A 20,998-nucleotide genomic window follows, 5' to 3' on the forward strand; every position below is an offset into this window, starting at 1 on the left:
AACATGGTATACATACTTGATTTATAATGTTTTAATTTCTGCTGTACAGCAAAGTGATTCAGTTACACTTATATGTATATTCCTTTAAACTATTCTTTTCCATTATGGTTTCCCATAGGATATTGACTATAGTTCTCTGTGCTATACAGTAGGACCTGATAGTTTATCCATTCTGTATATAATAGTTGTTGCTGTTTTGTCACTAAGTCGTGTCCAACTCTTTTGTGACCCAATGCACTGTAGCCCACCAGGTTCCTCTGTCCATGGACTTTTCCAACCAAGAATCCTGGGGCAGGTAGCCATTCCCTTCTCCAGGGGATCTTCTCAACCTGGGGATCAAACCTGGGTCTCCTGCAGTGGCAGGTAGGTTCTTTACCACTGAGCCACCGGCGAAGCCCGTATATAATAGTTTGCATCTGCTAACGTCAGCCTTCCACTCTATTCCTCCCTCCGCCCCCTCCCCATTGGCAACTGCAAGTCTGTCTCCTATGCTAGACTTCTGCTTTGAATATTGCTTTTTTCCATATGTAACTTTGGAAGCCTGTCTCTCTCAGTCTTGGAGTGACTGGCTGGAGAACAATTCTTTTTTTTTTCAGAGCCCTTATCTTGAAGGTGCCTCTAAAGCTCACTTATACATCGATCAATCAGCAGGCATTAAGTGTGATTCTGCTTTGCCGCCTGTGCCAGCCACTCTGCTGGGTCCTGATTGCGCAAGAGGAACATGCAGGATGCTCTGCCCTTGGGGGCCCTGGATCCAGGTGCAGGGAGGAGAGAACCAGGAACATGTCGCATTCATTCATTCATTCAGCAAATGTTTATTGCACACCCTAGTGATGGGCACTGTTCTGGCTAGATATGAGAGATGTAGCAGAGAAAAGACAGAGTCTCTGAGTTCATGATGCTTCGGTTCCAGCGAGAGAGGGAATCACAGTGAACAAGTATACTCATAAATTAGTAACTATAGGTAGTCATAGAGACTATGCAGGAAATAAAATAGCAATACTGAAGAGAGAAAGAGAAGGAGAGGATTGACTCTAGGTAGGATTATGGAGAAGACTTCCTTGCAGAGGTGGTATTTGAGCTGATGGCCTGGGTGAAGAAGTCAGCCATGCAAAGATAATATTATTCCCGATCACTTACATGGTTAGTGATGAACACTTTTTAGGTGCTAGACATTGTTCTAAATTCTTTGTTTGTTAATTCATTTCATTCTCAAAACAATCCATAATAATCCTACAAGGGAGATAGGTATTATGGGCCAAATTTTACAGAAGGGAAAACAGGTTAAATAACCCCGTTATTTACATGGTCAAGGTTAGGTGCAGTAAGTGGCAAAGCTGAGAATTGAATCCAGGCTGTTTTGCTCCCAGAACTGACATTTTTGGAAGAGCTGATACAAAACCCCTTGGATCAAACAAGGGGCACAAGGATGGCCTGTGTGGGTGAAGGTATCCAAGGAGGTTGGAGAGCGTGGCCAGGGCCAAAGTAAAAGCCTGGTCTTTGTTTCCGCCCCGGCAGCAGCACCAAGCCATGCAGCGTCTTTCAGTGATTGTAAGGAGTTAGGGTCTTTTTTCCCTTGCCCTGGTGAAAAATGCAAGGACCTCCCCGCCTCCAAAGATACTTATGTCCTAATCCCCAGAACCTGTGATTGTTAATTTACATGATAAAAAAGCTTTGAAGATGTGATTAAGTTAAGAATCTTCAGGTGGGGAGGCTAGCCTGCCTTATCCAGGTGGGCCCAATGTAATCACAAGCGTCCCTATAAGACAGAAACCGGAAGTTAAGTCAGGGAGGGTGAGTGATGTGCAGATGAAGGCAGAGAGAGATGGTAAGGTGCTGCAAAACTGACTTTGAGAATTAGGAAGGGCACGTGAACCAAGGAAAGCTAGGAAAGGCAAGGTAAGTGTATTTTCCCCTAGAGCTTCTGGAGGGTGGCAGGGTGGTCCTGCCCACATTTTAGCTTTGTTCCAGGGAAACCCATTTCAGGCTTCTGACCTCCAGAACCATAAGATGATGAGTTTGTGTTGTTTTAAGCACTGAGTTTGCAGGCCTATGTTCCAGAAGGAACAGGAAACAACTACAGGCAGCTATTTGAGGGTTGAAAGAAAGTAGTTGAGGTGGTTGATAGGATGTGATTTAAGTCTGAAAAGGATTTCCTTGTTGCTCCAACTGCTACATGAGAGAAAGTCAGAAAGTGGGGGAGAAGGGGAAAGACACAAAACAAGTGGGCTTTGGAAGCTGCTGCAGCGTGGTAGGCAAGAGGATGGCGAGTCCAGGTGGTGATAAAGGCAGAGCTCAGGGCTGGCTGGATGTGCTGGAGACACCCTGACAGTAAGAGAGCAGGCAGAGGAGGGCGTGAAGGAGCCCCAGGCTGGCTGCAGAGGTGGGAGGAAAGCCAGAACAATTCCGTGCCCAAAAGAGTGCCTGAAAAAGGAGGGAGAGGACAGCCATTGGAGGTTGCTGAGAGGTCAGTTAGGTGGAGGGTGGGGAACTGGTCATTGGATTTGGCAAGATGCAGGATGTAAGATGGATCACAGTGCGCAGTACTGGTCCGTGCAGCTACAGATACTGGCTGGAGTCTTTGCCCAGACCAAGTTTGTCCTACCAGGCCACAGAGAACAATTGCCATAAATATGCATTCGAACGGGTGAAGAATGTTGGAGTGAAGGGATGGGAGAAGCCCCTTTGAATTGAGGGCTCCAGAGCTTCGTGGACTTAGAGGGCTTGGGCTGGGCCTCAAGAGGAGATGGGCAGGATTTGGGTAGGTGTGGAGAAGGTGGCTGGAGCTCTGGGTGGGGAAAGAGTTGAGATTGAACTGCATTCACGTGCTTTGTACCCCCAGGGCTCGGCTGAGAGCGCTTGTCCAAGGATCAGCTACCAACCAGCCAAGCACTCGTGGTGGAGGGTGGGGTTTTCAGGTCATTCGTGGCTGAAAAGAATATCTGCTGACTAAGTCAGATCACACTCAGGTAGAAAAGGTTGCTTGGAAACCTACCGAGCACCCTTTGAGATGAATTATCATGAAGATGCTATTTAATATACCGAAGGCATACTTTACTGAAGTGACTCAGCATGGTTACCCTGGGACAGGCCAGTTCCAAATTATTTCCAGTGGTGATGAAAGGCCAGTTTTCTCCCAAATCGATATTTTCATTGTTTTTTTTTTTTAAGGCTTCAGTAAATGGGGATTGTAATTTGAACGCTTGGTTGTAGATTGCTTTTGGGAGGGCAGCTGTGGGGAATTGGTGAGAAGGATCCAGTAGTCGGAATGCAGTTGACTGTGAGTTCAGCAAGCAGCAACTCCAACAGTTTGTTTTAAGGGTGACGTTAATGTTAAATAGGATTGGAAAACATCTCTGAAGGGGTCAGTTTTCAAGTCTGTGAGAAACCACACCAAGGGCCCTTTGCTGCACAAGTGCCCACGTTTCTTGGAGCTTCTGTTCAAAGCCTGGAGTTTCAGGGGCCTGGAGAGCTTTGCTGTCCCTCCTCAGGACAGAGTTTGAAAGGCCAATAATTACTCACTTTTTCCAGGAATCAAGAAGCACACCCAGTGGCCAACACAGATAGATAAATAGTGAGGGAGACCTTCCCAGCAGTGATTCTGGAACTAATTAGCTAACAAGGCATGTAATTAGATTAAAACGTGTGATCTAAGAGCTGATGATGTGCTTTTTTGGAACAGCGAAAATAAAGGAGCTGAAAAGAAAGCATTCCACTGAGGAGTTCCAAGTTACTGTCCCTTTGGAAATATTGAGGACACTTGAAATAACAGAGCAAAGAGAACTTGTCCGGCGGCCACGCCAGCCAGTGTGTGCCCCGACAGGTGGTCAGCATCAGGCTGGGGAGGGGCAGTGCTGAGCAGAGAGGGTACCTCATTCAGCACTTAGTTCTTGCTGTATTACCTGGGGCCTCTTTGTTGTGGGAAAGATTTCTTTTTCTCGCCTTCCCACAGCGTAGTGAGATGTTCCCATATTACTTTCTTGGCATGTATAGTGACCAGGTCTGCCCTACGCTAATAGACCAATTATGTCTGGAATGACCTTCTGTGGCTTTCGTCTTTTTCCTTCCACCTAGCTGGAGAGAAAGAAAAATTAAAAAAAATTTTTCGCTGTATTGTGAGGCGTGTGGGATCTTAGTCCCCTGACCAGGGATTGAACCCAGTTCTCGGCAGTTAAGACTAACCACTGTACCGCTGGGTAATTCCTGAAATCACACATGTGAGCTTTGCCAAGCTCTCTCCCTCTCCCCAGGTGCAGACTTCTGCAATGCAGACCCCCCACTCCGTCCAGTGTGGCGTCATAACCCTTTACCTCTGACTGGGACCCCAGTGGAGTAGATCCTACCTGTGGCCCTCCCCTCATTCGCTACTACTCATTCATTCCTTTGCCTCCGTCTGGGGTAATTCTACCCTGTTGGTCCCAAGTGCAAAGTCTGTGCAGTTTCTGGGGTAAAATATTGGAAGCCACCAAAATAATTTCTCATTGAACTTCTCCCAGTTTGTTAATTAATATTATTTTGGTCATTGCAGTCTGTTGTGCAGTTGGAACAATTTTCCAGAGGCAAGAAGTCAGATATTCATCCACAGAACCAACTAAATTCCTTGCATGTGAGGGATAAGACTGTTTCATCAGGAGTACTTTCCTATGGTTTGATACTTAGCTTTCCTGGTGGCTCAGATGGTAAAGAATCTGCCTGTAATGCAGGAGACTGGAGTTCGATCCCTGGGTTGGGAAGATCCCCTGGAGAAGGGAATGGCTACTTGCTCTAGTACTCTTGCCTGGAGAATACCATGGACAGAGGAGCCTGGCAGGCTACAGTCCATGGGCTTGCAAAGGGTCAGACATGACTGAGGTTGTGGACTTTGAAGAGGGCTTTCTGGCCTGATAAACAGGGGAGCTTGGATTCCTGATAGAAAAGTTATGTGATAAAGATACCTTCAGACAGACACATGCTTAGAGCTGTTTGCTTATCTTCAGTGAGGAGATGCTAGCTTTGTTTTGAAGCTGGAAAGAGAAATAGCCAGGGTTGTTTTCCATCAGGCTGCACACGGGCTTATCCAGAAGAGTGTCACTTTCTGCTCATTGATGCCACAACTATCTCTTTGCGCACAGAGCCACAGGAGCTTACCTTTGAAACATTAGCTGTTCACCCTCATAATTGCTCCATCCTCTAATTTAATGAAAACCCATTAAACTGAAACAATAATTAAAATGAGACATCATCTCTGTAGGAGGTTTGCATATTAAAATCACAGTGCATTTCAACGCAGGCAGATTTTTATTCTTGAGCAGCATTCGAAGCAACATGTAAAAATGATTTATAATGAATAATCATGAATTAGAGAGCTTGCGGTCGAGCATGATGCCTCACTGTTTACTGTTGAGTTGGAGTAGATATGGCAAGGTCAAGGCCAGTGTAGCACTGAAAATGTCTCTCTTAAGCCTGAGAGTTGGGATTGCACAAAAGGGAACCAATCCTATTTGGGTCAGACCCCTGCTCCAGACTTTTCAAGCAGGCTGGTGAGTGCACTCAGTATATGGGACAGTTGAGAGTTTTGGAGGAGGAGTGTCCCTTTGATAGGGGAGAGCTGGCATTGGAGTGGAGTGGAGAAGTTTAAAGATTCTTTGTCTGGGGACTAGGGAATTCATACAGAAATACCCAGAAAGAGCTGAAAAGTTGTTGGGCAAATTATGTAACTTCTACAAGCCAGAGATTCCTTATCTTGAAAGTGAGGTTATTAATGCCTACCTAGTGGGTTTTTGGGCTTGCCAGGTGGCGCTGCTGGTAAAGAACCTGCCTGGCAATGCAGGAAATATAAGAGATGCGGATTCGATCCCTGGGTCGGGAAGATCCCCTGGAGGAGGGCATGGCAAACCACTCCAGTATTCTTACCTGAAGAATTCCATGGACAGGGGAGCCTGGGGGGCTACAGTCCATAGGGTTGCAAAGAGCTGGACACTTTGGACACTGAAGCGACTTGGCACACACGCGCATGCTTGCACAGTGGATTATTATGAATGTGAAATGTGATCCTGTGTGTGAACCCACTGGTAAATGTTAAAGCTCAGACTTCCCATGTGTAGATTTCTAAGCTGTCTGTGCAAAGCAACTCAGAAATGATGTCCTAAAGAGAGGCCAGCGTGGAGGAAATACAGAGCACAAGCTATGTAGTGGGCACACTCCGTGACTCCTTCCTGAGCCCTGCCCTGTGGGTAGTATCACCGCTGTGTTACAGGTGGGGCAACTCAAGGATGAAGGAAGGAAGCTAAGTTGCCTAAAGTCTCACAGAGGCTCCATGGTGGAGCTGGTATTCAGCCACCAGTGGGGCTGAGATGAGTGATCGGGGCTGGGAGGCAGTGGTGAGTCGTGGTTGACAGTAGACAGATCTGAGTTTGAAATCCAGTGGCAATACTTAAATACAGAGCTTCTTAACTCTTTATACCTCATTTATAAGATGGGAATAGCAATACTGACATTGCTGGGCTGCAGGTGAGGACTGAATTAGAAAGTATATTTAAGCCCATTGCTTAAATAGATTAAATATATTTAAGTGTATTTGATCTAGCGCATAGGAAAAATTCAAAGATGTTTGGATGTTGGTTGGTTGGCTAGACCTAGATTGGATTCATAGGAAGCTTCATAAGCTCTGCCATCTTTTTAAGAGGAGAGGGTTAGAACTGACCACTCACCATGCCTCCAGCCATGGCTGGCGACCCTTGCTCACTTGCCCGTTATCCTCCTGCTGGGCCACAGCAATAGGCCGCCATGACTGCAGGGCCCTCCTGGCAGGGTGGGGACTGGCATAGCTTTGTACACTCCCATCCTCTAGGTCTCAGGGCCTGCCCTACCTGTTTTCCAAATAAACAATTGGCCAGTGCTTCCCCTGTGGCAGACACTGTTTTGAGAGCTTAACACATATAAATCAATTTGATGTTCATACTGCTTTTATGGGATAGATGGAATTTTATTCCCATTTTACAGATGAGGAAGCTGAGGCACAGAGAGGTTAATGGGTCCATGGTCACATATCTGGTATGTGGGGAAGCTGGAATCTGAGCCAGTCAGGCTCCATAGTCTGAGTGCTTAACCACTACCCTGCATTGCCCCTTGTTGGGAGGATCAGGTCTCTGAGGGGAAGCTCTCTGGTCCTGTTTCAGGCTATTCTAGCCTTGTATTCCCTCCTAAGAATTCCGACTTTGCTTCTGCCTCTGAACTGAACAACTGAGCAGTTCCCGTTCGTCTATGTTTGGGTCTTTATTACTCGATGCTTAGCCCCTGGCAGATAAAAGATGTGTCTTAAGTTTTGTGTCCATAGTTCCTGGTTCAGAAGAGTGCTCAATAAAGGTTTTCAAGGTGAGGAATTAATGAGCGAATGATTGGAAGAATAGCTGAGTAGTCGGCAGAGGGCATGGCCCAGGACTGTCCTCATGTCTTCTGCAGGAACTCGGAGAGCATCATGTGCTAGGAGAGTCGCCTGTGTTTGACAGCCTCTGTGCATCAGGATGTGGTGGGCATCTCTCTGCACCCTCGGACTCTTGACTGTGACTGTGGATTAAAATGACGCTTGACTCAACTGCTAGTTATTACAGAAATAGGCCTCAAATCCCATCAGCCTGAGCTGCTATGAACTGTGGGGAGGGGGGTGGGTCTGTGTTGAAATGCCCCTGCAGGCCATTCTGGGAGCTGACTGGTCCCCTGCATTAAGGAGGGGAGTGGTATTCCATGGGAAGCCAGAGCTGGTTGAGCTTGGCTGGAGTGGGGGTTAAGGGGGGTCTTATTGATTTAAAGAGGCACAATTTCATGATTGAAAGCTGGAGAGGTGCTACTTATTTTCTTTTCGGATGCCCTTTTTGCTTCTCCTGTTTCTATAATGTGCTCTTATATTTTTAGCATAAAATTGATTGTTTTTTCCTTACAGTAATTCTCAGAGGAGATCTGGAAAATTGAGACATGGTGAAAGAAGAAAAATATAACCCAGATTAGCCTCCAATGTTAACATTTTGATTGAAGGCCATTTGTATATTTCTTCTATGCATCACTAAATACATTTTTATATACTGATATGTCATTATGCATGCAGTTGCATCCCTGTTTGATATTATTACCTAGGAATTTTCTGTTATTCTAATACTTTTGATGTTATATTATCCTGTGTAATTTTCCATTGGTTATATGCAGTCTAATTTATAACCATTCCCTAGGTAGCTTTTTTGCTATACAGTGAAGTATTCCCTCTTCTCACCCCTCTAGTTTTAATGAGATATAATTGGCATATAACATTGTATTAAAGTGTACAGCATAATGATTTGATGTATGTATACTGCAAAATGATTACCTCAATAAGCTTAGTTAACATTCATCACCTCGCATAATTACATTTTTTTTCTATGATGAGGACTTAAGATCTACTCTTAGCAACCTTCAAATATATAATACGGTATTAACTACAGTCACCATGCTTTTCACTACATCCCTAGAACTTATCTTAGAACTGCAAGTTTGTAGTTTACACAATGCAGCCTTTATTAAAAATCTTTATCAGACTCTTGTTTTCCTGTCCTGTGATTCAGATAGAGTTGGCATCCATGCTTTACCTTTGCTGCTTTGAGGATTCCACTGAGATGGGGGTGGAGGTATGAGGATTATGGAGGGAGACTTGATCACTGGTAGGTTATGGTGCTAATATAGGGAGACTTCCTAATATAGGCTTCCTAGGTGGCGTTAGTAGTAAAGAATCTGCCTACCAATGCAGGAGGCACAGAGAAGTGGGTTCAGTTCCTGGGTCTGGGAAGATCTCCTGGAGGAGGAAATGGCAACCCACTCCAGTATTCTTCACTGGAGAATCCCATGGACAGAGGAGCATGGTGGGCTACAGTTCATGAGGTCGCAAAGGGGTGGGCACGGCTGAGCACACACAGGGAGACAGCCTGCAGAGGACTGGTTTGCTGACTTCCTAGTGATCAGGGGATGCCTTGATTTTCCTTACTGGTATTTTTAAATGTTGAGAAGAGGGTTTCGGTTCCCCCACCATGCTCATCTAATTAGTAAAATCATGGGGACATCTGAATCTCTTGAGTCACATAGGAATTTTAAAAAATTAGCACCATGTGTCACAGGATTCTTTGGGTTTAGTCTCTGAATGAGCTAGGGGTGCTTTGCTGGCTTTATTATTCCTTAGGCTGCTTATTATTTTAATGTCATTTTCTCTGCAGGTTGGGGTTATAATTGAGTGTCTTTGGTAAACCCCTTCTGTTGGGTCCCAGACTTTGGAATCAAGATATATTACTAGTGCAGCAGATAGCTTTTGAGGTTTCACCACACACCAGGCACGATGCTGAGTGTGAGTATCTATTGATAAACCATTTTCTATGGAATTGAATGCAGTGGGCATGATAGTTGTTAATCAAGTGATGGCACAATGTAATGATTATTCACGTAAAACCTTGATATTTATAAGAAGTCCAGTGATGGTAACATAGGGAATACGAGGTCTGGGTGGTCAGGGAAAGATGGCCTGAGGACTAACAATTAAGTTGGTATTCACAGAAGCGAGAAGGGAGGTCACTGCAGATGGAACGTACCAGGGTGGGAAGGAACCTGGCCCTGGGAAGAAGAGACGGGAGCTTGTGTGGCTCGAGTGCAGGACAAGGTGGGTAGGAGACAGGAAAAGAGAATGAAAGTGAACATAAGCAGGGGTGCCAGGCGAATGCCGTGGAGTGTTCTGATCGACTCTGCTGAGGACTCAAGTTTTTTCTCTAGTCACAGGCTGTGTGACTTTGGGCAAGCCACTCTCTGTGCTCAGAGTTTGACTCTCTGTGCCTCAGTTTCCTTACCTATAAAATGGGGGAATGTTATTTAGCTCAGGGGTTGTGCAAATAGATTGTTCATAAATATTTTCTGAGTGAATAGTGTCAGGCACTGGGTATATGATGATTTGTCCCTTTCCCACATGTACCAAGCACTGAGATCATACGTACTGGCAAACAGGCCTGGCACAGTGAAGGCTGTAGCATATGGAACCAGCCTGCCAGGGTGGAATCTCAGAACCGTGGCCTCCTAGTCCAATATCTTTTCAGAAAATCATTTATGTTCTGTAAAACTTAGTTTTCTCAAATGTAAAGTAGGAAAAATAGTAATGGCTATTGCTCAGATTATTGTAATTAGAGAATACATGTAAAGTAGTTAACTCTGCCCTTGTACCATAATATGCCATACACATATTTGCTTTTTATTATTCTGGCTTCTGAAGCTAATGGACGCTTAATGGGATATTATTGTGAACTTGTTAGTGGAGATAGGAATCCCTTACATATTAAGTGGGAGGCTCTTGGTGTTTCTACTACTTTCTGCTTGTGATTTTGGCTGCTTTGAAAGTACTTAGATCAATAGCATCTGAAGTTCTCAGAGAAGGGCCCCAGGACCTAACGGTGGACACGTACGCCTCTCCACACAGCAGCACTTGCCCTCTGGAGAGTTGGCAGTTCTGAAATGGCAAGTTTCCTCTCTACTTAGAAATGAAAAGCCGACTGTCATTTCAATTTAGCAAGTGTTGCTTTACCTTTCAGGGCAATCTTAACCACAAGCTTATGTGGGACTCAGGCTAGAAGGATGTGCCCTGTCTATAACAAGATTCTGCCATGTGTTGAAGTTCTTAGTGTACACATGCTGTGATTACCAAGATGTCGCCTGAATTCATCAGTCAAGGCTGCCCTGCTGTGTTTGTTTTGTCCTATTTCTGCTGGTTTTGCTCTCTTGATCAGGGGAGAGTTCCCTCCAATATCAGATTGAATAGTTGCTTTTCTGCTAAGAGTTTTAGGGAGAGAGGCTTGCAAAGAAGGAAGAATGCTAGGATAATGCAAAATACGTGGGTAATGAAAGGTTCAAAGCGATCTGCAAGGAATGCCCTCTTCTCTCTGTTTCTCCTGTCTAGTAAATGCTGGTTCATCTTTTTGACTCAGCCTTTAAGATGCATCTTATGTGATGTCATCCCCAGGCTCCCTTCCTCTTTTTGTGCCCTGGTTTTCACCAAGTAACTGTCTTGCTTATGTAGTTATCCTTGACGGCTGAAATTGTGTTTTGACCTTTTTGCTGGTACCTGGCACAGAATAAACACAGGTATGTTTGCTGACAATGAAAATCATCACCTTTCTTACACTGTATGTCAAGGAAAAGGGAAATGAAGTTGCTTCTAGATTAGGTAGAGAAGAGCTTGTGAATACCACCGGTTAATTTCTTTCCTGCTCCACTCCTCAGCCTCCTCCCTTCATCTAGCACGGTTTTACTGATGGTTGATTATCATATTAGCATTTTTAGTCTTTCTTGAAAATTGACTAAGTAGAGCCATTTCATCCTAGGAAGGAAAAAACACTTAACCCTTGCTGCTGAGTTAGCACTTCTTAACTAAATCAGGCAAAACCTCTTGAGTATTTGGAATGACACTGTCTTTTCTCTCTGTTTTTTAAAGTGTAAAATGTTCACTATAAGTGGTGGTTATGTAGGAAATTACCTTGGTGCAATGGTAGCCTCCAAGTATACTCCCAGAAGTCACACAATTGAAAGCCTCACAGGTCGGCCAAATTCAGGTGCTTGAATCATGTGGCTTATCAAATCAATTAGAAATACCCAGAAGGAAGCAGGGAACCGAGAGTTGCTAGGGTTCAGGTAGGGTGAGGGGAGAAGGATGGGCTAACCCACCGGGTTCCTGGGCTATGCGTTGGTTCTCTAGTCTGTCTTTCTCTCAGTCTCCTCTCTAATGCTGTGGCTACAAGGACAGTATCTGAGGTTATTAAAAAGACGTTCAGCAGATAGGAGGTGCCTGGCCCCAGTGTGTTTCCTCTTAAGAGCGAGACTTAGGCAAATATGCCTGGCCACAGCTGTAGTTCACCAGTTAACTCGGTGAGCACCAGTGGGTTCTATTAACGTTTCTGAGAGAGAGAGTAGAGGTGGGACCAGCATGGGAATAGAATGAGTGTCAGAGATGGATGTCAGATTTGGGGACAACAGAGCGGCCTTTCTGAAGGCGGCTGTTGTACATTATGACTTGGTTCTCCCACCCCCTTCTATTTGTAAGTGATGCTCTTATTCAGTCCTTTTTATCTACGTTCAACATACTTATGGTCCACTTATTGGGTATGTTTAGCACATTTCAAAGATTTCTAAATTTTTATCTATATTTAACACGTCTATGAGTTTATCTCAGATTGGGAAGATCCTCTGGAGAAGGGCATGGCAACCCACTCCAGTATTCTTGCCTGGCGAATCCCATGGACAGAGGAGCCCGGAGGGCTACAGTCCATCGGGTCACAAAGAATTGGACACAACTGAGAGACTAACACACACACACACACACACACACACACGAGTTTTATAAATTCCACTTGTTTTTCTTCTTCTCTCAAGAAGAACTGAATATTCAAATAATGCAGCAAACCCACATTGTAGTGATCCCATACACATAGACGTATAATATTCATGATAGGTTCTCATTAACTGGTTTTCATCAGTTGCCCTTTTAACTCTAGGGAAAAAAAGCAGGCTACTGCAAAAATAGGTGACATACACTGTTTTCAGAAATTGATCACAGTTTTTATCATTGTCTCAGAAAATTGGCAGAAAAAATATAGAACCTGGGTTTTTTATAGATGGGAAGTGCCCTCAGTACCATCTTGCTATTGACTTAGGAGCAGGGGAAACTGATTCACAGAACCGTTGAACTAGGAAACAACTTGGAGACCATAGAGTTCAATCATTTAAATTTTAAGATACAGTGTGTGAGGATCAGAGGTCAAGTGTCTTATCTAAGATCACACAGCTTAGTTATCTGCAGAACTTAGTCTTTAGTTCCTTGAAACCTGGTCCAATTATTATTGTAAAAGGAGTAGGATTTCTTATATTTTTTAGTGGCTGAAGTATGGTAAACATTTATTTGAAATAGCTTTTTATTTTGAAAATGAAAATGTACATAAAATCTCAATTTATCAAAGTACATGTTTCTTTTCTTTCTTTTATTTTTTTACATTTCACTCTGAGTGCTAATGGGATCTCCTTACTTCAACATGCCAATCATTTACAATGATAAATGAGAAAAGCCGGTAAAAGACATATTCAGCTTTCTAAGGGGGCTGGGCTGGATTAGTGCATTAGCTGGAGTGTCCTACAAGGAGGAATAGGCTGAACTGGCACTGGCAGTCATTTTGATTTGATAGTCACTTAAGAAGTATTCATTTATCTGCTAGTTGTCCGAAGGTATCATGCTATTTTCTGACTGTAATATTTGTGGTTACTTGAAGTAACAATGTAAACACTATAAATGACATAAATGGAAAACTTATGGAGATGTGTATTTCCATAAATGTAACAGGAAAGCAATGTTCCTGGCTCTCCTGGGAATGAGCCCACTGTCTGCATGGTGATGCTCTGTTCCCACCACCTCCGTGCCACATCATCGCACTGGGTTTAGGGGAGCCAAGAGTGGAGAAGAGACCTGTTTGATACTGTATGATATCACTTATGTGCAATTTAAAACCAATACAAATGAACACACAGGCAAAATAGAAACAAACTCAGATTTAGGGGCTTCGCTTGTGGCTCAGTGATAAAGAAGCTGCCTGCCAATGCAGGAGATGTGGGTTTGATCCTGGGTCAGGATGATCCCCTGGAGGACAAACTGGCAACCCTCTCCAGTATTCTTGCCTGGAGAATCCCATGGACAGGGGAGCCTGGCAGGCTACAATCCATAGGGTCACAAAGAGTCGGACCTGACTTAGCAACTATGCAGATACACATTGGAAAATACATTAGTTAATTAATTCAGTAATCTTGATTGACTATGCCAAAGCCTTTGACTGTGTGGATCACAATAAACTGTGGAAAATTCTGAAAGAGATGGGAATACCAGACCACCTGACCTGCCTCTTGAGAAACCTATATTCAGGTGAGGAGGCAACCGTTAGAACTGGACATGGAACAACAGACTGGTTCCCAACAGGAAAAGGAGTACGTCAAGGCTGTATATTGTCACCCTGCTTATTTAACTTATATGCAAAGTTCATCATGAAAAACGCCGGGCTGGAAGAAGCACAAGCTGGAATCAAGATTGTCGGGAGAGATATCAATCACCTCAGATATGCAGATGACACCACCCTTATGGCAGAAAGTGAAGAGAAACTAAAAAGCCTCTTGATGAAAGTGAAAGAGGAAAGTGGAAAAGTTGGCTTAAAGCTCAACATTCAGAAAACGAAGATCATGGCTTCTGGTCCCATCACTTCATGGGAAATAGACGGGGAAACAGTGTCAGATTTTATTTTTCTGGGCTCCAAAATCATTGCAGATGGTGATTACAGCCATGAAATTAAAAAACACTTACTCCTTGGAAGAAAAGTTATGCCAACCTAGATAGCATGTTGAAAAACGGAGACATTACTTCGCCAACAAAGGTCCGTCTAGTCAAGACTATGGTTTTGCCATTGGTCATGTATGGATGTGAGAGTTGGACTGTAAAGAAAGCTGAGCACCGAAGAATTGATGCTTTTGAACTGTGGTGTTGGAGAAGACTCTCGAGAGTCCCTTGGACTGCAAGGACATCCAACCAGTCCATTGTGAAGGAGATCAGCCCCGGGATTTCTTTGGAAGGAATGATGCTAAAGCTGAAACTCCAGTACTTTGGCCACCTCATGTGAAGAGTTGACTCATTGGAAAAGACTCTGATGCTGGGAGGGACTGTGGGCAGGAGGAGAATGGGACAACAGAGAATGAGATGGCTGGATGGCATCACTGACTCGATGGACGTGAGTCTGAGTGAACGCCGGGAGTTGGTGATGAACAGGGAGGTCTGGCGTGCTGCGATTCATGGGGTCGCAAAGAGTCGGACACGACTGAGCGACTGAACTGAACTGACTGAGTCTTGATTGAATGCCTGTTTCCTGCCAGCCACTAAGAACTGTGGATGCAACAGGGAATAAATAAGTATGTCTGCACTCCTGATGCTTACAGTCGAGGGAGGAAAGAAAGGAAGTAAAGTAAGAAACATGGAACAAGGTTATGATAAGTGATACAAGGAAATAATTGATCACAGGACATGATAGGTGGGGAAATCACCAAAGTGGCGTATAAGATTAATGGGGGTTTTGTTGGAGGGAGTGGCCAAGAGGTTGCATATGCAGTGAGAGCTGGAGAAGGGGTAGGTAGGCAAGAGTTAACTTGTGTGTGACCATGCAGGCCATGCTGAGGAGCCTGATTTTACCCTGGAAGTGATGGGAAGCCACTGGAAGGTTTTATGCAGCAGATGGAAGTGACCCTGACTTCTTGGGCTGCTGTGTGGGTGACAGAGGAGGGAAGGCAGCCTGGAGACCTTGAGGATGCTATTGGAGAGATGATGGCAGCTTGAACAAAAGTTTGAGTGGGGCCAGGAAGAAATAAACTGATGCCAGCTGCCGGAGCCCTCATGATATGTTCTTGGATTGAATATGGAGGGTGGAGAAAAAGAAAAAATCGACGACAATTGCTAGTTTTTTGACCTTAGGAAGTGAGTCATTCCATTTGCAAAGACTGGGAACTCTAGGAGATAATAGAGGGTCATTGGAGAGAAAAAGAGCTCAGTGGTGGATACAACTTGAAATGATATTCAGTGCGCACGTGGAGATCGTCCAGAGGCCATTGCATATATGAGTCTGTTACTTAAAGGAGAGGTTAGGGTTGCAGATATAAAATTTTGGGGTCATTGACCATCAGATTTGATCATATCCCTCAGGGAAAATTGAGAGGTGAGGACACCCATAACTGGTCTGATATTCATCATTCCCCCAGTCGGCCTGGTGATTAATCATGGCTCTCTTTTCACTGGGCCTAAGCTTCAGAATCCTCTACGAGCTCTCTATGCAGCCACCACCAGTCAGTTGAATCCTAACTGATGAGTAAAGAAGGAAGTAGCATAAAGGAAAAAAATAAATCTAGATGTTAATCTCAACCAAGACTTTTTACCTGGCACTAAATTCTAAGTGAAACTGATTGCAAGGCTCTTTGCCCAGCGGTAATAATAATAAAAATAACATTAACAAACATTGGCTAATGGTCTCTAGTTTGCAGAGTGATTTGTCCATACATTTAATAGGTTTTGAATATCTTTATGGAAAGTATGGAAAGTCCCATCACTTCATGGCAAATAGATGGGGAAAAAGTGGAAACAGTGACGGATTTTATTTTCTTGGGCTCCAAAATCACTGCAGATGGTGACTGCAGCCATGAAATTAAAAGACTTACTCCTTAGAAGGAAAGCTATGACCAACCTAGACAGTGTATTAAAAAGCAGAGAAATCACTTTGCTGACAAAGGTCCATCTAGTGAAAGCTATGGTTTTCCCACTAGTTATGTATGGATGTGAGAGTTGGACCATAAAGAATGCTGAGCACTGAAGAAATGATGCTTTCAAATAATCAATCCTAAAGGAAATCAATCCTGAATGTTCATTGGAAGGACTGATGCTGAAGCTCTGGTACATTGGCCACCTGATGCATAGAGCTGATTCACTGGAAAAGACCCTGATGCTGGGAAAGATTGAGGGCAGGAGGAGAAGGGGACGACAGAGGATGTGATGGTTGGATGGCATCACTGACACAATGGATGTGAGTTTGAGCAAGCTCCGGGAGATAGTGAAGTCCATACCACAGTCCATGGGGTCACAAAGAGTCTGACATAGCTTAGCAGCTGAATAACAGCAACAATAGATAGTCTTTTGCTAGAATTTTGTAAAAGGCATAGAAGCATTCCCTAAGTGACTCTTATATCAGCCCTTGGCAGAAGCCTGACAGCATACCACTTAGTAGTAAAGTAGGGAAGGCCTTTCTCTAGGCAGGAAAGCAAATGACACTCAGGTAGGTTTTCTGTGGGTAGAGTGTTCTTGGTTTGGGCCATTCCTTAATAGAGTACCGACCTTACTTCTGTGGACGTAAAAAGATTAGTCACAACCTAAAAGTTGAGTTCAGTTCAGCTGCTCAGTCATGTCTGACTCTTTGTGGCCCCGTGGACTGCGGTACACCAGGCTTCCCTGTCTATCACGAGCTCCCAGAGCTTACTCAAACTCATTATGTTTTATTCACTAGAAATTTTTAGGACGTAAGCCTGGGAGGCAGCACCTCAATTAACCCTGAGAGAACTGCTCCAAGGAGGCGAGGCGAGGGGCCAGGTTATGTAGAAATTTTGCAACAAAAGGTAGCTAGTTGGAAGTCAAAAGATTGTTTTAAATTAAAGAAAACCAGGTAACCCAAGTTAAGGAATTTAGTGCTCTTCTATGTATGGAAAGATGCAAGTGTCTGAGCTCCCTGAAATCATTCTTCCGCACCTCACATATCTGCAGGCCAGTATCCTGTTTTCACATCTTGAGTTTCCTCAGGGGAAACTGTAGGAAGTGGCTGTAGTCTGATGGCTGCTATTAATAGCAGAGATTCTTCCTTCCTGAGTTCCCTCACCTGCTCACCTGCCTCCAGTTCACCTTCCGAAGGGCTCACCAGCTCACCTTCTGTGGTGGCTGCAGTTGCTGTTGACTGTGCATGCTTTGTTTACAGACACGGCAGGAAATAATTAATTTCTTACTTCCCACCATCTGTAGCCTAGACTCCTACATCTGGAAGACTGTGTTCTTTTCTGGGCTGCAAATGGCACACGTGTAGGATTGAAATGGCAACGTGTAGGATTATAGGCGATGTAGCTGGGGGGGGACTGTGAGGAATCACCTAGTCCATGCCCCTCATTTTGCAGTTGAGAAGACTGAGGCTTGAGGTCAAGAATTTGAGGGTTTCTTTTTGTTTAAAAGCCACTCTTTAGAATGAGGTGGTTCAAGGTCCTAATAGGAGTCTGTGATATTGCTTGGGCGACATGGCCTTTGTAATTCTATGGTTTTCTTTTCTTTTTAAAAACTCTTCATGCAATTTTTAAAGGTTGCTTTCCATTTACAGTTACCACAGAATCGTGGGTATAGTCTCGTGTTGCACAGTATATTCTCAAGCCGCACAGTTTATGCCTCCGCTCCCCCACCGTGTACAGTCACTCCCCCTCCCCTTTCTCCTCTGGTGACCACTGGTTGATTCCCCATCTGTGAGTCTTGCTCCTTTCTTTGTTATGTTCACTAGATTATTGTATTTTTTAGATTCCACATATGTGATATCATACAGTATTTGGCTTTTCTCAGTCTGGATTATTTTACTTAGCATAATGCCCATGTCCATTCATGTTTCCGCAAATGGCAATATTTGATTCTATTTTTATGGCTGAGTAGGATTCCACTATATGTATATCACAGCTGCTTTACCCATTTGCTTGTCGATGGACACTTGGGTTATTTCCTGTATCTTGGCTATTGTAAATAATGCAGTTCTATAATATGTTTTTCAAGGGTTGCTCAGGCAGTCCTAGAGAAATAACCAAGAGTTACCATACGTATCACCCTATCGCTTGCAGAGGACATTGGCAGGTCATGAGAGAAGGCCACCAATCCTCTGAATACTTTTTCTCTAACTCCAGTCCCTTGGTGCCCACTTTCTGGTGCCAGAAAGTGTAGTGTAAAATAGTGGTGTGACACCCAGTTTTATCATGACAAGGGTGAGTCTGAAACCATGAGGGATCTCTCTCATTATGCGGATGTTGCAGAAAGAAGGATTCCTGTCTAGGAGCAGGATTCGCCGAACTCACACACCTCTAGACCTGCTGAATTGGCCTCAACTTTAATAAATATTTCATGAGGACAGTCATTTACTGGATGTGTACAGAAATTCCAGGCACACTGATGGATCCTGAGCATGCCTTGTATTTATTCTTTTAGCAAAAGCACAGTTGTCTGGCATTATTAGCTCTAGTAAATCTCTCCTGGTCACAAAGCGAGGACATATTTCCCTAGATGTGTGTGGAGAGATAGAAGCTGAGGCCACGGGAAAGGGGAAATGAGAGCCTGCTGAGTGGCACTGGATCCTATTAGACTCAGGATTTTCTGAATTTTGGACACCATTGATCTGACTGCCTCTCAGCCTATTTTCAGCAACCTAATCTGTTTGCAGCAGGCCAAATTGCTCCACGTCCCATCAACATCGCTGTCAGAAAAATCACTGACTGGCCAATTGTGAACTTGTCAAAGTGACAAGTGGGCATGATGGCCGGGACAGCATTCCCAGGCTTTGCCTTGAGTGCAGGCAGCCATGTGGAGTGGTGGGTGGCACCTGAAAATGGAAACTATTGACAAGAAGGGCAAAGGGGAAAGATACCCTGGATCCTCCAGACAGGCATTTTTAACTGTGTGTCTTTCTTCCTTTTCCCTCTCGTATTCCTTCTCCTCTTTTCCCATCTGTATTTCTTCTTACCTTCCCCTTCTCCTCCTCCTTGACCCCTCAGATGCAGAAAGAGAGATCCACGCAGCCCCTCATGTGAGTGAGAAATTAATTCAGCTGTTCCGGAATAAGAGTGAGTTCACCTTTCTGGCCACTGTGCAGCAGAAGCCATCCACGTCAGGAGTGATCCTGTCCATTCGAGAACTGGAACACAGGTAAGAAAGCACAGTCTGCTTCTCAAGATCTACCTGGCATTCATCACTACACAAAATGTAAAGGGTGCCACTCCAGGAAAATGTTTGGCTGGATGAAACCTTGGGGCTGTTGAACACATTTGTGGACTTACTTTGCATTAAGAATTTATTTTGGGTGAAGTGGCTTTCTTGTTTGCTCTCCAAGGACCACTCGTGAGTGTCTTTCTCACCTATTTTGTATCTCCTGATGGACTGCTCATATAAAACCACATTCTATCCATCAGATTTAGGTCACCAAGTTAAGTGGTTATATTTACCAGCAACCTCCAATAGGCCTTCATTGTGTTTATTTTATAGGAACTGTGCTTGACCCTGGGAATATTAAGATGAACAGTATAGAATTTTTATTCTAAGGATCACATCACAGAAGTTAGTAGGGAAGATAGACAAATGAATGTTGTGAAGAAGTGTTGGAAACTTGTGTTTCGGGGATGAAAGTAGTTGCTGTTAGTTCTACTAAACTTTGTCTTAAGCCAAGAAAGGATGATGGTTGATAAGGAAATTCAGTGAGTAGATATTTGGCAGGCTGTATAGGAGGGAGCATGGAATAGGAAGAAAAGCATTCCGGAAAGAGGTTGTCATGATATGAGGATGGCACAGGTAAGCGGTTTGCACGTAAGTGTGTGTGGGGAAGGGGTGAGATGTTTGGGGTAGTCAGAGATGGGTGGCATTACAGAGGCAGGCAGAAAGTCGGATCCTTTCAAAGCTTTGATGCCAAGTCACAAAACTTGGACTGAAGACCCCATAGATAATGGGAAGCCGTATAAGGGCTTTCATTTTGAAAAGTCCCTCTGTTAGGGAATTCGAAGTAATTAGGTAATCTAAGACAAGGTATAAGGGCCTCTCTGGGATATACTGGTAAGCTGGAGCAAAGCAGGAGGAGAGGGGAGAAAGAGTGTGTCCACAAGCCTCTGTTCCCTGAGAGCCCCCTCTCTTGGGCCCCATAAGTGTGCCAAACCAGGAGCTTGCTCCCCAGACCAGAGCCCCTGGACAGGCAAGTAGGCCTCTTTCTCAAAAAGACTGGGGGTGTGTTTCAGGTGTGCTGTATATGCAGCACCCTGGAAGTGGTAACCTGCCAAGGACTATATCTTCGACTGCGACAGTTCCATGGGATCCAGGAGCCTGGCTCCACGGTTGGGCAATGAAAGGTGTCCCTTGGGTGACGGCTGTAAAAAACAAGCTAACAAACAAACCCAGGGCACTGGATAGTGCAAAAGTTCTCTTTATACTGACCCGCCTGGAGTTCACAGACGCAGACCTCCAAGATGGGGTGGCTGCCTGTCTTCCTCCTGGAGAGTCTTACGGCAGGGCCCTGAATATTTCTGTTAGATTAGATGCCTTCCCCTCAAGCCAATGCTTTACTGTAAGCAAATGAACTGCCTCTGACCTGCCCCCCCACCCCGCCCCTGCCAGGTGGGTGGGTGAACTCTTTCT

The 20,998-nt window shown here is 44.4% G+C and overlaps 1 protein-coding gene across 1 annotated transcript in view; it reads left to right on the top strand.

Annotated features, from left to right (window-relative positions):
- Positions 1–20,998, top strand: part of NELL1 (neural EGFL like 1) — a 999,502-nt gene that overhangs the window by 73,241 nt on the left and 905,263 nt on the right. Inside the window, exon 2 of the mRNA XM_068977360.1 lies at positions 19,375–19,525. Within this exon, the coding sequence (XP_068833461.1) occupies positions 19,375–19,525 (151 nt within the window). The remainder of the gene's footprint in view (positions 1–19,374; positions 19,526–20,998) is intronic.

This window comes from Capricornis sumatraensis, chromosome 8, assembly GCF_032405125.1.
Source record: "Capricornis sumatraensis isolate serow.1 chromosome 8, serow.2, whole genome shotgun sequence".
In the NCBI taxonomy this organism is placed as follows: Eukaryota; Metazoa; Chordata; class Mammalia; order Artiodactyla; family Bovidae; genus Capricornis; species Capricornis sumatraensis.